Source organism: Ambystoma mexicanum, chromosome 11 (genome assembly GCF_040938575.1).
Source record: "Ambystoma mexicanum isolate Mex_15411 chromosome 11, UKY_AmexF1_1, whole genome shotgun sequence".
Classification (NCBI taxonomy): Eukaryota; Metazoa; Chordata; class Amphibia; order Caudata; family Ambystomatidae; genus Ambystoma; species Ambystoma mexicanum.
The window spans coordinates 1078095454-1078111403 of record NC_090934.1 but is presented as its reverse complement, the minus strand read 5'-3'; the positions used below and the strand labels follow the sequence as shown (position 1 = coordinate 1078111403).

Here is a 15950-nt window from a genome sequence, read left to right as displayed (position 1 = left end):
ATTGATGATAACCGTTTAACTAACATCTTTCATAATAGATCAGCATTTGATTTTTGAACATACTCCTATAAACAGCCACTCTGAACCAAATGATATTAGAGTCTTTATCTTGAAATTGATGTGGTATGGTGGGAGGGGGAGGGGGTGGTGATCATTGTTTTCAAGTTAGCCAAGGATGATTAAATCCAGTCAATCACAAATGTCCATACCTTGGAGCCTGAAGTTCAAAAAGATGGTGGGAGACCACCAGGGCACGCTGAGGGCAATGGCCGCCTGAAGCGTTGCACCGCTTTCAGAGGGGAAGGAGGAGATGATTTAGAGACTTTTCATTTCTTCAAATCTAATACAAATTCAAGGAAAACGCAGCGGAACTGCGTGTGAGGCAGAATATTCCTGGTGACAGTGCAAACAAATAGCAGAAGACGGCGAAGTGGCCATCCCCCACTGGGCCATAAGAAGAATGGCGGGCAAGGGCAACGGACACTGAACTGTGGCCCGAATATCACCCAGTCAGGAACATTTGTGAAAGGGGACTGCAAATACAAGAGACCAGGGTAGGGGCCGCAGCAATGTCCCCCAGGCATCAGTGAAGAAAGGGGACCAGTGACTGCCGCCGCACGCAAGAAAAGCACCTGGCGCTGGCAGTGCGACGGAGAGAGCTGGGAATCGTGTGACTCTCCCAGGGAAGACAGTTGCAGAGACTGGCGAAGGCACGCAAGGACCAGGGAGGAACTCCGGTCGTGGAAGGAGGAGGCAGGAGGTCCATAGTAGCAGACGAGGGAGTTAGATGCTGAAAGTGTCCACAACGGCAGTAGCAGCGCGAGGGGAGACGGGTGAGAGCTCAGCAGAGCAGCCTGGACTAACATGGGCAGGCGTCCGGCGGAGACTGAGGCCGGACGTGGAACGTGGCCAGACAGTGTGCAACTGAAGCAGGGCGAAAGCAATGGCCCGTCAGCACCCAGGCTGTGTAGATCCTGACAACAGAGGAGACACAGCAACAAGTTAATGGAGAAGAGCAGAGAACAATCAACCACCCGGTAAGGAGCGGGGAGTTGGAGTGCAACCCCACAGCCCAGAAATAGAGAAAGGAAGGACCTGCACTGGGGGGTCCACAGGTGAAAAAGCATGAAGGACCGCAGGGCTGGGCTAGAGTTAGCCTGAAAAGGAAATAAGGTGCCAGAGAGGAGCGGAGAGTGCACAATAATCACAGGACAAGTAATCAAGGAAGTGAGGCACCCCGGGACACTCCACAAGCTAGAAGGAAGCTGCGGCAGTTGAAGGGCAACAATGACCCCAGCACAGAGGAGAGATAAAGAGCATACGACAGTAAGGAAGTGTGCAATCCCATGAAAGGAGGGGCATAAGCAAAGTGCTGGGTGGCTCTAACAGACGCAGTGCCAAAGAAGCGAGAGAGGGCCCGAAAAGTATCAAGAGAAAAAGAGAAAGGAGCAGGGCCATCATAAGGAAGGTGTATAGCCGGAAGAGGAGAGGTAGCAGTATCATGGGAGGGCCTTAAGATAGTCGGCTGAAGAGGATCAAACTAGACACAAGGACACTGGGAAGGCCCCGAATAGCAGACGGGACCCCAGGTGTGAGGGCCTGCGAGGTGTCCCCAACACAATAGATGACGAGGGCAGCAAAGAAGAAACGGATATATGTAAAGCCCACGTTTGGAGGGAGGCCTAAATAAGCTGGAGCAATACAGAAGCGATCACCCGGTAACGCCAGAAACCAGTCGAGTGGGAGCAGAAGGAGGAAGCATGGCGGTCACAAAGGAAGATATAGCTGGGATCCTAGCGGAGATCGAAGCCCTGCTGTCGGACATAGACTTCCATATCCGAAATAAGGGGGCAAGTCGACCGCATTGAAGGTAAGGTGGAAAATCGAGAATAACCAGGCCAATATTGACCTCATAGAAATGAAACTCAACGCAAGAATGACTGACATTGAGCTGCAAGAGGAAGAAATCACACTGAAAATGGACGATTTGGAGAATAGGGAACGAAGAACAAAACTGCAGATTTTAGGGTTGGTGGAAAAGGATAGGGAAACGCTGCAGCAGGTGGAACGAAAGTTTCAGGACATTAATAATCTCCAGTATGAACACAGAGGAAAGACAGTAACGATTGAGAGCGCTCACAGGGGAGGCAGGGCATTCAGAGGAGGCCCGCGATCCATCAGTCAAATTCCTGATCTACAGGAAAAGGCAGAAATTCTGCTCAGAGCCAAACAGAAACAGGACCTGGACTTCCAAGGCTCTAAAATCAAAATATTTCAGGACCTTTCGAACTGGACTCTGGCCAGGAGGAGGGCATGCAGACCGCTCACCTTATGGCTCACTGAACAGAAAGTCAGATATAGGTGGGGGTATCCATTTGACCACACTTTAGTATCGTGGAGAAGATTACAGAATCACACCAGAGGAAGCAAATCAGGTCTTCAAAGGGTTGAGAGACTCAAAAGACACAAGGTCCTACAAGACCACAGGCAGCAAGCTTGCAAGTGGAGGAGCAAAGGAAAGCCTCAAGACAACTAAGAGCAAAAATTAGAAGAAAATAATTTAAAACGAACCCGGAGTCCCTGGCAAAACTACCAGGAGAGGGCTACGAACGTAGGCAACTCGGGAGACAGGTGTAACGCTCACCTGATTCCCACGGAGGCGCAGGTCTGGCTTCTAGTGCTGATGCTTCTTCAATGGTGAAGCGCAGGACTCTGAAGATGGACAGGAAGGGCCCTCTACTCTGGCTTCTCCGGCTCGCAGGAATATTCCCCTGTCCGTGAAAAGGGAGTATTACCTACTGACTGAATTATGATCAAGCCTCCCACTCTCTTCCAACCCTCCACGATACTCTGCCACGATTCCCCGTGAAGTCTCACCTTAGGGTCAGGAAGGATGAGCTCTCCATCCTGCTTCTGATGCAGGGGCGCTTTGAAACCCAGTTACTTCACTGGATTGAGGAGAGTTCAGGTACGCTTGACTATTCAGGTAAAGCTCTGTAAAAGTTCTGTTGCAAGTTCAAAAGTCCACGCTTAATAATAATGTTCATTGTCTTTTTGCAGCAAGCGCTAATGTTTATGTCTTTTTTCCCCTTAGGGGCCGGGGTTCGGAATGCCGGAGATATGGCACTGACCCGAAGTGAAACGTGCAGTTCCAGTTCCAGCAAATGGCAGGTTAGTTCTGGATGAGCGCTCGGGAACTGACTTTGCATACGCTCATTCAATGTCTTTGTCTTTTTTCCCCATAGGGGCCGGGGTCCGGAAAATGCCTGGAAGCGGCAAGACCCGAAATGAAATTAGGTAAATCTTATTCCCTTCCTTATCTCCCCTCTTATTCTTGTCTTTTTCTCTAGGCTCTGGGAAGTGGCTGTGTATCCGGATGATCGCTGCTGAAGATGGAGGAACCCAGGAAAGGCGAGTGAAATGCAGCGCTGCAGCGATCGTAACGAAATGCTTTTAAAAATAATTTCTTCCCTTTCAGGATCGTCGGTGATGTCTCCGTGGTGCAGATTTAGCTGGTAAGGTCTCTTGTCTGCCTTTGCAGGTGACCCAGGATGCTGACAGGCGTGGCTGAAGTCCAGAAGCAGGAGCTGACAGTGAGCGTCCAGCTGCGAGGAGCAGAACAACGCGAAGCGTGAGTTGCTGATCGGATGTGGTTTAAATAGCTTTGGAAGAAGTCCCAAGTGTGTATCCTTCCTCCGATCAGGTATGTATCCTTCCCCGACCACACCCGGGTGGAAAGTAGTCCCACAGGTAAAGTAGTTCCATTCAGGCCTCAAGAGGGCCTGGATGTGGCAGCATGGTCTGCATCAGGTAAGTGCACATGAAAACACTTGCACACATGTCTAGCTTTATGAGCCTGGCGCCTAAGGCGCCAGGACTGCGTCCAAAGGGCCCCAGCTTGGGCCCGCTGGCACTCCCCTGGGGGAAATGATGCCTGCCTCTGGGGTCGCTGGGTCGGACCTGGCTCCTTGGAGGTAGGCATCATGACAACAGGGTCCTAAGTACATAAAGGAAAAAAAGGAATAAAGAAGGAAATTTGGGAGAATATATGAAAAGCGAATGGAAAAGTAAGTTAGAGCCACCCCATAAGAAGGCGGCAAACAATCCCTGGTGGCCCTCAAGCCAGAGAGGGCATCTCCAATCAGGGGCCTAAGACAGCCTATTATGGATGTGGTTCCATAGTTCGGGTTAACTCAGTTTACGGTTGTTGAGGTTTAAGGGGGGTTGGGGGGACAGTTGTAACAGCTCACAGACTGAGGAAGTTGTTGGAACACTGGGTACGGCATGAGGAAACTAACAGGAGGCTATGGGAACCGACGGACTGTCAAGCAACACGGATCAACAAGGGGGGGGGGTAAGCATTGAGAGTTGGAACCCTGAATGTCAAGGGAAGGAATTCCCCAACCAAAAAGGACTTTACTGATCCGGTAGTTTATTAGGGCGGAATTGGATGTCCTCTTTATTCAGGAGACCGGGTTGAAAATTGGGGAAGAGAGGCCGATGAGGGGCAGGGCAAGTATTTTGGGCATCAGGGAGCCAAAAAAAGGGGGGGGGGGGATACTTTGAAGTAAAAGACTCATGCTGGAAAACACCATGGTGGAGCGATCAGCAGGAGGGTAGACGGATAATACTCGGGGGGGGGGGGGGGGGGGGGGGGGGGGGGAGACCTGGGAAACAACCCGAATCACACTGTCACACTGATGGGGGTATACGCGCCCAACCAGGGGCAGGGCCCCTTCAACAAGGACACTTGCCTCATTGGGAGGGACTGAGGAAAATCTGGTGGTGGTAGGAGGGGACTTTAATTACCTGGGCAGACCCGCACATGGACAGGCAGCAGACGAGGGCCCGAATCAAAGAAAATCAGCAGGAAGAGACGAGTAGGTTCGCAAAAACATTATATGAGGAGGGCTTGGTAGATATCTGGCGAGCAAGTAATCCGGGGGTGAAAGGATACACATTTAAATCAGAGGTTCATGAGACCTCCACAAGAATTGATTATCTGCTGATTAACAAAGAGCATAGAGCCAGGGTTCTGGACACAGTGATTCGCCCAGTGGGGTGGACAGACGACGATATGGTCATAGCAAGTATAGTGATTGGGGGGTGGGGGGGTCAATCGCAGGAACACCACATGGAAGTCGAATGACTCCCTATGGCTTGATGAGCTTTATGCTCAGGAGTTGAGGGAAGCTATAGAGGAATACTTCCAATTCAATAATAATGGAGAAGTAGACATGATCACGGTGTGGGAAGCGGGCAAAACAGTGTGGAGAGGGCACCTCATAAGGTAGGGAGAGAGACTGAATAGAGAACGCAAACTAACTAAGATAAATTGAGAGGGGAAATTATGGTCCTCGAGAGGAAGATCCACGCACAGGGTTCATATCGGGTAGCGCACCTAGCAACTCTCAAAGAGAAAAGGGATGAATTGAAGAAACTCTGGAATGGGAATGTAATCAGAAAGCTGAAATTCCTAAAACAAATTTCATGAAAAAGGGAATAAAGCTGATCCAGCTAGACTAAGAACGCAGAGGGTGGAGAGATGGGTGGAAGGCCTTAGAGCGGGAGGGGGCAAAATAATTAGGGCCTCAAAGGAAATTGCAAACTAATTTGCCAGTTACGATGAAATTCTCTACACGGCGGAGGGGTGGAGGAATTTATAATGGAGGCAGGTCTGACTTGTATCACAGACGCAGAACAAGTTAGCATGGAATCAGACAAACCCAGAAGAAGTTCAAGCGGCTATAAAGAGACTCCCGCCTAGGGGCCAGGAGAGGATGGGTTCTGCATGAGATTTTATGAACAATTTGCGGACGTCTTAGCCCCACAATTGGCTAATCTTAACATACGGGAAAAGGGAAATGCACCGCAGTCTTTCTCCAGAGCTCACAAAGCGGTTATCCCCAAAGGGGGGAGGGGGGAATACCACGTCATGCAAGTTATATAGGCCCATATCGCTCCTGAATACGGATGCCAAAATATATACGAGAGTCTTAGCATCCCACATGGAGAACATTATGCCACGCCTAGTCCGCTCAAACCAGGTGGGCTTCATAAAGGATAGACAAGGGGCAGACGCGATGCGAAAGACTCCATAATGGCACACACAATGGGTGAAGCAGACCATGCCCTCCTTAGCATGGACTCAGAAAAAGCATTTGATAGGGTGGAATGGGGCTTTTTGTGGTCTGTATTAAAGAGCATGGGATTCGGCGACATATTCATAAGAGGGGTCTGGGCACTGTACAGATCCCGGATGGGGAAGAGTAGTGGTAAATAATAATATGTCTAAAGAGATAATCATGACCAGAGGTACAAGGCAGGGATGCCCGCTGTCCCCACTTTTATACGCCCTCTCCATGGAGGTGCTAGGGAAGAACATTAGGAAAATCCAGGCAGGAGTGGAAGAATATATAAATTAGCAATGGTTGCGGATGACATCTTACTTTAGTTAACTAATCCGAAAGAAGATATCACAAGGGTCCTCCAAGTAATCTGAAAATTTGGGAAGTGGGCGGGTCTCAAAGTAAACACTGACAAATCCACTCTTTATATAAAAGCACGGGCAGTGACAACCACAATGAGGCCACAATAGAGCGAATCCCAACAAACCACCAGGGGCTTAGAAATCTGGGGATCAATATCACGAGAGCCACAGAGGGACTTTACAAGGCCAACTTTCTCCCACTCTTGAAGGAAATACATGGAGAAATGGGCACGATTAACTAGACTGTGGAAGGGTCGGGTGAGCGCCTTAAAGATGGTGGTACTCCCGAAACTATTGTATCTCTATCAAATGCTCCCGGTCACTATTCCAAAATGCCACTTTGTGGAAATGAAGGGGATGGTCAGTAGGTTTGTATTGCAGGCTAAAAAAAAAAAAAAAAAAAAAAAATGAATAGCATACGGAATACTGACCCAACCGAAAGAAAAAGGAGGGGTAGGTCTGCTAGACATGTACGAGTATCATCAGGCCTCATAATTCAGGGTGCTACTGCCACATTTGAGAGAAGATGCCCAAAAACAATGGGTGGCGATTGAGAATTACAGAGTGAGGCCAGATACGTTGGGGGAATGGTTGTGGGCTACCAAGAAATCTTTCACTAGTAGCGTCAATCATTTTGCTATGGGCACCCTCCTTTGGTTATGGTGGAATAAGGGGGAAATGAAACAACTCACGACGTGGCTGTCGCCGATGAGCTGCATATGGGTCCCCCCAATTCGCAACGACAAAACAGACCTGATAAGGTTCCAGAATTGGTATGAGGCAGGACTTAAAAGGGTAGGCCAAATGGTGAAGCCAGCTGGGTGCATAACCATACAAGACCTTGAATCCGGCTTACAAATAGGCCCTCTGGAGGTTTTTAAATTCCTACAGCTGAAAGTGACGTTGCTGGCAGGGGAATGGAAGGAACAACTGCAAAGGGACCTTACCCCTCCTCCCCGGAACGCATTCTGAGTGAGTCAAATAGCACAGAGGGGCTAATTTCCAAGTTACATATAACCCTGGTTGAAGCTAAGGGTGCCAAAGTGGAGGGCCCGAGATGGAGGTGGGAGAACAATTTGGGCTCACCGCTGTCGGACGCACTCTGGTCCCGAATTTGTGAGGGAGCCCATAAGACAGCTATCTCAGCGCTATATAAACTGCATGGACTGAAGTTGCTGCACAGGTGGCAGTGGGATCCCAAGAGACTTTCGAAGATGTTTCCTCACACACGCCCAAAGAGCTGGAGAGGATGTAATATGGAAGCGGACTGCTGGCATACGTGGTGGTACTGCCCCAAGGTGCAAGTCTTCTGGAGGGAGGTCCTGGGCTGGATTAAAAAGGTGGAAGGGGTTTCAAGGAACAATGATCCCAGATTGTCCTGCATTTCGAGGCCAAAAAGAACCAAATCGATGGAAAAGGGTATCACACATGACCCACTTTTTGCTCCTGGAGGCGAGAGCTTGCATAACGATAAGGTGGAAATCTGAAATCCTCCTGACGGAGCAATTGTGGGTGAAGTAGGCAAAAGAACTTTATGAAATGGAAAACAACGGCAGAACTGCATGACAGGGCATCAAGCAGAGAATTGGAATGGGCCCCCTTCAATGAAGCCTATAAATGAAGAATGAATAGACCGTTTCCGAGGACTAAGGGACATGGGTACTCGAAAAGCCTAGTATGCTTCCAACTGTTTTGTGGTTAATTTCGAAAGGGGGCGGGGGGACGTTTGGGGGGATGAGGGTTGTATGTTGTTGTTTTGACTGTTAGGGGGGAGAATTGGTTGCATTGCTGGATTGTATAACAAAGTGATAATAAAATTAAATTAAAAACAAAAAAAGATGGTGAACAAAGACAAAAGCTACTAACCACTCAAATAATATCAGAACCTATACACCTCCGTTGTCCACATAGGATTGCAACCATTTGGTGGAATATACTCCTGTAGTTGGTTCATCACAATTTTCAAGCCCTGCAGGATAATGTGTTAGAAATGGGCCTACAGTCGGGCCTAATGTTCTGATCAGCTTGGGGCTTTTCAGCAGTAGTGTCATTAATGTGCTTTTAAATTTCAATCGGACTGTTCCTCTGTTAAGCAACAGATTAGTAATCCTAGCCCAAAAATATAAATTTAGAGGACTATACTCTTTAGGAAACCTGCAGGGCGTAATTTCGTATATCACAGTCTGAGCCCGAGCTATTTTATTTTACTAACTTTGTAAATGCATGCTGTCAGGCAATAGCAAACCGTCAATATAAAAAAACAATTAGGTGACATTTAGAGTTGGATTGTACAGCAGTAAAATGTGATGCTCATGAAAAGCAGGGATACGTCTACATTTTAAAAATATGTTCACTTGTTGAAACTTCCCAATCCCTTCTGATCTAAACCTTTGTGAAATCTTTGCTCTGTTGTAAATCAGCAATATAATCCAATCAACTTCCCTGCAGGGAGGTCTAAATGACAGATAAGACTGCACACTCAGTATTTATTTTTTTAATTTGCCAGGAAGAGGGGATGGAGACTTGTCAATAGGTTTTAATTACTTGCATTTCATGCAATGATACAAATGAGAAAATGGTCTTGGTGCGATAATAGGATATCAGGATCATATGGATAATAGGTGTTCTATATAAAACTTACATTTAAGTGGTCTTGTCTTTGATTCTTTCTGATTTTTTCCAATATTGCAAGGTTCTCTTTCTCGATGCCTTCATCTTCGGACTTTTTTCCATCCACAGGTTCTTCTTCCTTCATATCATAATGATCCAAGTCTTCTATGTCCTGAGAGGGAAAATGACGTCAAACTGTACATTAGAAAATCAATATGTATACATCACTAACAGATGCTACATGAACATTTGACTGCAATTCTGAGTCAGAGTGATTGTTTGAGAAAGTTCCTGGCATTTTTCTCAGTCTTACTGGGAGAGATGAGACTTTCCAGGTAATATTCTTTCTATGGCTTGTATCGGTTTAAAGTCTTCGCAGAGGCTGCCACTAATGGCTGGTCAACCCTACAAAACCTCAGGGGCTCAGGCAATAGGTGGTAGAGGCAAAGCTCATTCTGTGCTTGCTGGTGAAAAGAGATGTTAGAGGAGCTGGATACAGGAGCCTGGAGCAGAGCCCTTGAGCCTTGGCAGAGCAGGATACAATAGGATGAAGACAAGACCAAGAAGGCTGGGATAAAGGAGGAGGCAGGAGGCTGCAAAGATGACATGGGACACTGGGTAAAGGCCATCCTAAAAGGTGTAGACATAAAAGACTCAGTGGACTTGGAGGAGGACACAAAGGTGGGGAAGAAAAGTTCAGACAGATTTTGCAAGACACTATTTATGGCGAATTGCTAAGGAAAGAACAAGAGATCAAGAACACTTAAGCAGACTGGCAGAGAAAGTATTGAAGGTAGGGGAAGAGTCATACGTTACTCGCTGTAGTGACTAACATACAGCTAGTCTATAGTCCCATTTTCTCCATATTGTATGGGCGTCCCTCGCTAGGGACGGGAGACAGAACCTTTTTCACCAGAAAAATCATCTTCCCCTTTAAATTTAGATGTGCGCGGCCCTGGGAGCATGCACTGCCAACTCCGCCCACCGGCGCCACTCCTCAGTCCCCCTTGACGCGTCAACATATATTAACATTGCCTAATGACACAAGTTTTATTAGGGGGGGGGTGGTGGGAGGTATGGAGGAAAGGGGACTATGGACTAGGAGTACCTTAGTCACTACTGTGACTAACTCATTACTCATATGTCCCATCCACTTTCCTCCATACTGTATGGGCGATTACAAATGAATGTAGACCTGGCGAGGAGAGTTGCCCCTCTAAGAAAACAAGTCCCTGAACACTGCCTGACCAAATGTTGCTGCTGGGCATCCAAATAGTAGTGCTTTCAGAAGGCCGAGGGAGTAGCCCACATAGCTGCCTTGCTGATAACCTGCCATGGGACGTGCCTTTGGAAATCTACCGCTGTGGCTTTAGCTCCGATGCCGTGGGCATGCATGTTTGCTGGCAATGGCCTCTGCTGCCCCTCATATGGCCATAACGATCCACTTTGCTATGGAAGCCTTGTTTTTATCCCCCAAAAGTGACGAATAGGGAGACTTTGTGGAAGCTCTTGGGTCCGTCAGGTAGAATCTTAGTGCCCCCTCTGATGTCTAGACAGTGCAGTACCCTTAGGGCGTCATCAGTAGCATCCGCTAAGAAAGTTGGTAACACGATCTCATTAAGGTGAAAGGCAGAGACAACCTTAGGTAAGAATGTGAGGTGTGTTCCGAGCACCACCTTGTACTTATGAAATTTAGTATATGGCCCTGAAGCCACTAGACCTGAATCTCACTGATTCGGTGTGCCGAGGTAAGGCCCGCTAGGCGGGCCATCTTAATGGTCACTAACCTGATATCCCAGATGCCACTGGCTCGAACGGTTTATGCACCAGGGCACCCAGGACCACATTGAGGTCCCACACTGGGTACGTTTTCTTGATAGGTGGATATATCTAGACAGGCCCCCTAAGTGCTTCTTAATCACCGGATTCGAGGATGAGAATACATAATCCCGAGAGTTCTTGTAAGCTCCAATGGGGCTGCCAGATAAGTGTGGAATGTGTCTACTTGCATGCCTGAGTGTGCAAAGTATGCAGAGAAGGAGAGCACATCGTCTAGCATGCAAGTCACATGATCAATGACCTTTGATTTGGCCCAGTGACAGAACCTGGTCCACTTGCTTTTGTACTGGTTCCTGGTGGCGTCACTCTTATCCCCCTGTATAATGGGCAGGTTAGCCCCCTGTGACAGTTGCAGATGCTTCGGGAGACCTGTTCAGGAACCACACTGCGAGGGCCAACTTCTGCGGGTAGGGGTGGATGACTGTGCCCCCTGCTGAGAGAGTAGGTGTGCTGGGCCCAGCAGGTGGTGTATGGGGGCCTGGTCCGACAGGCTGAGCAGCATCAAGAACCAGGGTCTTGCTGGCAACCATGGGGCTATCAGGATGATCCAAAGGCCCCTCAACTCCCTCATCCTGCAGATGACCCTGTGCACCAGGGGAGTGGTGGGAAAAGCGTAAGCGGTCATGTTGTTCCACTGGATCTGCATTGGGTTGCCCAGTGAAACCCTGCCTTGCCCCTGCGAGGAGGCAAACTGGGGGCACCTCATGTTGGTACTGGTGGCGAAGAGAGCCACCTTTGGATGACCCTACCTATTGAAGAACCCCTGAAGGACCTGCTTGTTAACTGCCACTTGTAGATGTCCGCGCCAAGCCTGCTGAGCCTGTGCACCTCTAGACTGGACTCCCCTGGCAGGTGTATGTTGTTCACGGTGTCCAGTCATAATTTCGAAAACATAATTTCGAAAGTAAAAAAAGTCGAATCAAAAATGTCGAAAAAAAAAAATGTAGAATTGTTTTTTTTTTGGCTCTAGTTTCTGTGAAAAAAATAGGTAAAAATAAAAAAAGGGGGGTTGGGGGGGAACCCCCCCCATTTCGAAAAAAAAACGTCAAAAAAAAATTCGACTTTTTTTTTCGACATTTTTTTTTTCGACTTTTTGACTTTCGAATATTTTGTATTCGAAATTATGTCTATGAACCGTTGTTCACCAGAGCCCACTCCCAAATGTCGACTGCCAGTCAAGCAGAGGGGAGGGGACCGAGTACCACCCTGCTTGTTGATGCAATACATGCAGGTGGAGCTGTCTGTTTGAATGATAATCACCCTGCTGGTGATAATAGGTAGAAAGGCTTTGAGAGCAAGCCAGATGGCCATCATTTCGAAGCCAGTTGATGTGTGCCACCTGCTCCTGCCGGGACCATACTCCATGGACGCTGTGGCTGTTCAGGGTAGCTCCCCCCATCCCTCTAGGGATGAGTCTGTGGTAATGGTGACCTGAGGTGTTGGTTGCCGGAAGGGCCTGCCTATCCGCAGGTTGTTGTCCGTAACCCACCTGATCAGATCCTGGTGGAGCTGTTGTGGTATGCCAACCTGCTCCGCCGGCGAACCCTTCTCCTGGTTCCAGGAGGCTGAGCAATGCAGCTTAAGTCGCCTCATTTTGCGCTTCCAACTGCAAGAAGACATGCAGCCATAACTCAACAGGTGTTGGTACCACCACACCGAGGTCACTGCTCTGCTGAGAAAATGCCCTGTGGCCCTTTTGATGGCTGTGCTCTTGTCCTCTGAGGGGAAGATCCCATCGGTGCTTGTGTCCCAGATTAGTCCCAGGAATGTCAGGCTCTGCATGGGCACCAACCGACTGAGATTGATAGTAAATCCCAGGTCGTATAGAGTATACTTGAGGGTGGATGCCGTATGCTGGATGGACTGCCTCTGGAGATGAATAGCCAGTTGTCTAGATATGGGTAAATATGATGGCCTTGCACCCAGAGTAGAGCTGCCACTGCATTCATTAGACTTGTAAAGACCCTGAGGGCCGAATTGAGTCCAAAGAGTAGAATCCTGTATTGAAAGTGAACACCTATGATCCTTAACCTCAGGAAGGATTGATGGGGTTCCCAAATCGGGACGTGTAAGTAGGCATCCTTCAGATCAAGGGAGCATATCCAGTCTCCTGCGCACAATGTCTCCGCTATGAAGGCTGGGGTAACTATCTTGAACTTTTTGAGGGGAAGGGAAAGTTTCAAGGTAGAAAGGTCCAACAACTCTCAGGCCAGCCTGGTTCTTTTTGTGTATGTCGAAAATGTGTGAATGGAAGCCCATGCCCTGCTGTGAGGCCAGAACTGCCTCCACGACCTGGCTTGCTACTAGCGAGCGTATTTCCGGCAACAGAGTTGCTGTACCAATCTGTGGGAGTGGAGGGGAAGGGAAGGAGGAGGAGGAATGGGGAGCCGGAAGCCCATGGATACTACTGAAAGGATCCATGGGTCAGTGAACCTTGTCCCCCAGTGGTGTGGGAAGGGCAAGCCTGCCCCCCACCGGAGACTCGTGGATCCAGATGGCCCTGTCACAATTTCTTCCCCTGTGAGCCTGGTTAGCCACCTTGTGCTGTTTGCGTCTGTGCTAGCTAGGGGGTCTGCCCAGTTGCCTGGACCGTTTCTCCTGAAAGCCTCTGAAGCCTCCGAAGGACGGACCCTTGTCCGAGTGCTGGTACGTTTGGCTGTAGGTCTTAGAAGTGGACTTGGTGAGGATCGATAGAATAGCTCGGAGATCGCAAAATCTTTTTTTCTTATCGAGTTACTTGTCTGTTGTCGAATGGAACAGGTCCCACCCACCCCCCTTGAAAGGCAGGTCTAGTATGCATTCCTGCACATCTGGATTTAATTTTGTCGCCCTTAGCCAAACCATCCTTCCCATGTCGATGGAAATGCAAATGGCCTGACCTGAAGTGTCAATGTGGGCCACCGTGGACTCCATTATGGCTTGTGCCACGATTTTGGCCTCAGCCAGCCCAGCCTTGAAGCAAGCCTGGCTGTGGGTAGGGAGATCTTTTCCTCTTTGCCCAGGAGTGCCCAGGCCAAAGTATATTGTGGCTTGGAGTACAGTGATGCTGCTGCTATGACAGAGGAATGTGGTTGCGCCGACATTAAGAGGGGGTTGGGGGGTCCGCTTCAGTTTGCCTGCATTTAAAACGTCTATTGGTAGGCTGGGTTGAGTGTGGCTTGGGAGGCCCTTTTTCGGCAAGCGCTACTATGTCTTTCTGAAGTGGGATTCCCGTTCTAGCAGTAGGGCCTAGTGTGTGAACTTCAGCCAGTACCCCTGCCTCTGGTTGTTCCACCTGTGGCTGCAGGACTCCTAGGTACTCAGCCAGGCCATCCAGCCGCTCGTTTAAAGTTTTGGCTGACGATGGTGTGTCCAGGTCCTTCTCCTCGCCTGTGTCCACTGTTATGTCCTACAGTCCGGGGGAGCCGGAGGAGTGGTGGGCGCAGGAGGCTGTGGCATGCTGATTATCAGTGCCGGAGGCTGCTGAGGTGGCAGAGCCAGGGCTGCCTTGAATGGTACAGACATGCGGGCCGGGGCGACCCTGACTGGTACGGGCATGGGAGCCGGGTGCTGAGCTGGACCCAGGGACAGTGTGGCCGTGGGCGTTTGCGGCTGAGCAGGATAGGATGTGAACCAAGTGACAGGGGTTCACCAATCCCACCTGGAAGCGCTTTCCCCGGCCTGGTCTCTGAAGGGAAAGGCGTTGGTGAGCTGCCATTTTGTCTGGCCCAGCAGCCATTTTGTTTTCCTGTATGCCACGTGCCTGCGTCGTGGAACTTGCTGAGCTGGGACCGGCTTCCAGCAGTACTCCGTTCCTGTGGTGGTTGAGGTCTACCCTGCACCTTAGGTCGGGGCCTGGTAGGCGGAGTGCCCTCGGATGTGGTGCCGGTAGTGCTGCGTGCAGGTGCCCCCTCAGAAATGGGTCCGGTGTTAGGGCGTAGCCCCTTGGGTTGGGACCCGTTAATAGAGCCTTGCGGCTCCTCAGGAGTAGCATCGGTAGGGTCTTCAGATCCCTCAGCCTAGTGGCTGGTAGTAGGAGCAGCCTTGGTATTGTTGCTGGTCTTAGGACCCAATAGATCCCTCCCGCTTGGGTGCTTCCTTCTGAAGGAGTCACCCTTGCAGGGTTTGTAGGAGAACAGGGCACCTACCTTGGGCCTGGTCTTCTGCTTCACAAACGCTTTGAGGTCCTCTGGAGGCGATCTTCCGAAGAGCTCCCGCCACCTGGCTAGTCGGTTCTTCAGCACGTGCAGAGTCAAGGCATTGCATGCGGTACAGCCAGCCCAGCTGTGGTCTGGGCCAAGGCTCCGGAGGCAGACAGCTTGTGGGGGTCAGGGGAGGGGGAGGGGGGAGAGGGATCAGATTTTTTTGTGAAGGGACCCTCGCAGGCTGGACACCTGCTGAACCCGGCTGTCGCCGACATGCGCTGGGGAGGAGCATGGTGCCAGACAAAGCAGTATCTGATAATTGAAAAGAAAAAAAAGACTAGCATAATTCTCTGGGGAAGAGCGCGTGGAATTATTAGGCCAGAGGACTAATCCAAGAGCGCTGGTGAAAGGGGTCAGTTGCCATCGACGTGGAAAAGAGGACTAAGGAGTGGTGCTGGTGGCGGAGTCAATAAGCGAATGCTCCCAGGGCCGCGCCCCCTACACATCTAAATTTAAATGGGAAGATTAATTTTCTTTAAAACAAAAGAAGTTCTGTCTCCCAGCCCTAGTGATGGACACCCACACAGTATGGAGGAAAGGGGACGGGACGTAGGAATAGAGTGGTAAACCTCTGGACGGTGGAAAAGAATGTGAGGAAAGTGGAAAAGGAGGTTATGGTATGGTTTATTTATTTAGTGCCTATACACAGGCAAGTGTTTCAAAGCCCTCAAGGAGGGTGGGAACAAGGGGACAAAAACTGTCACTCAGAGCCCTTGAAATTCTGAGACGATAGTCTGCACAGGCAAATTAAGAGTGTAAAAAATATATTTAACAGTTTGGGATACAGCAAATGGGCGTCACAACGATTCTGCAATTTAACAGTGCAA

The 15950-nt window shown here is 49.4% G+C and overlaps 1 protein-coding gene across 2 annotated transcripts in view; it reads right to left on the bottom strand.

Annotated features, from left to right (window-relative positions):
* The window catches only part of UBE2Q2 (ubiquitin conjugating enzyme E2 Q2), a 1419211-nt gene that overhangs the window by 1003043 nt on the left and 400218 nt on the right, over positions 1-15950 (bottom strand). For both annotated transcript variants that reach the window (XM_069624339.1, XM_069624340.1), the window contains exon 5: positions 9132-9272. In XM_069624339.1, coding sequence (XP_069480440.1) covers positions 9132-9272 — 141 coding nt within the window. The remainder of the gene's footprint in view (positions 1-9131; positions 9273-15950) is intronic.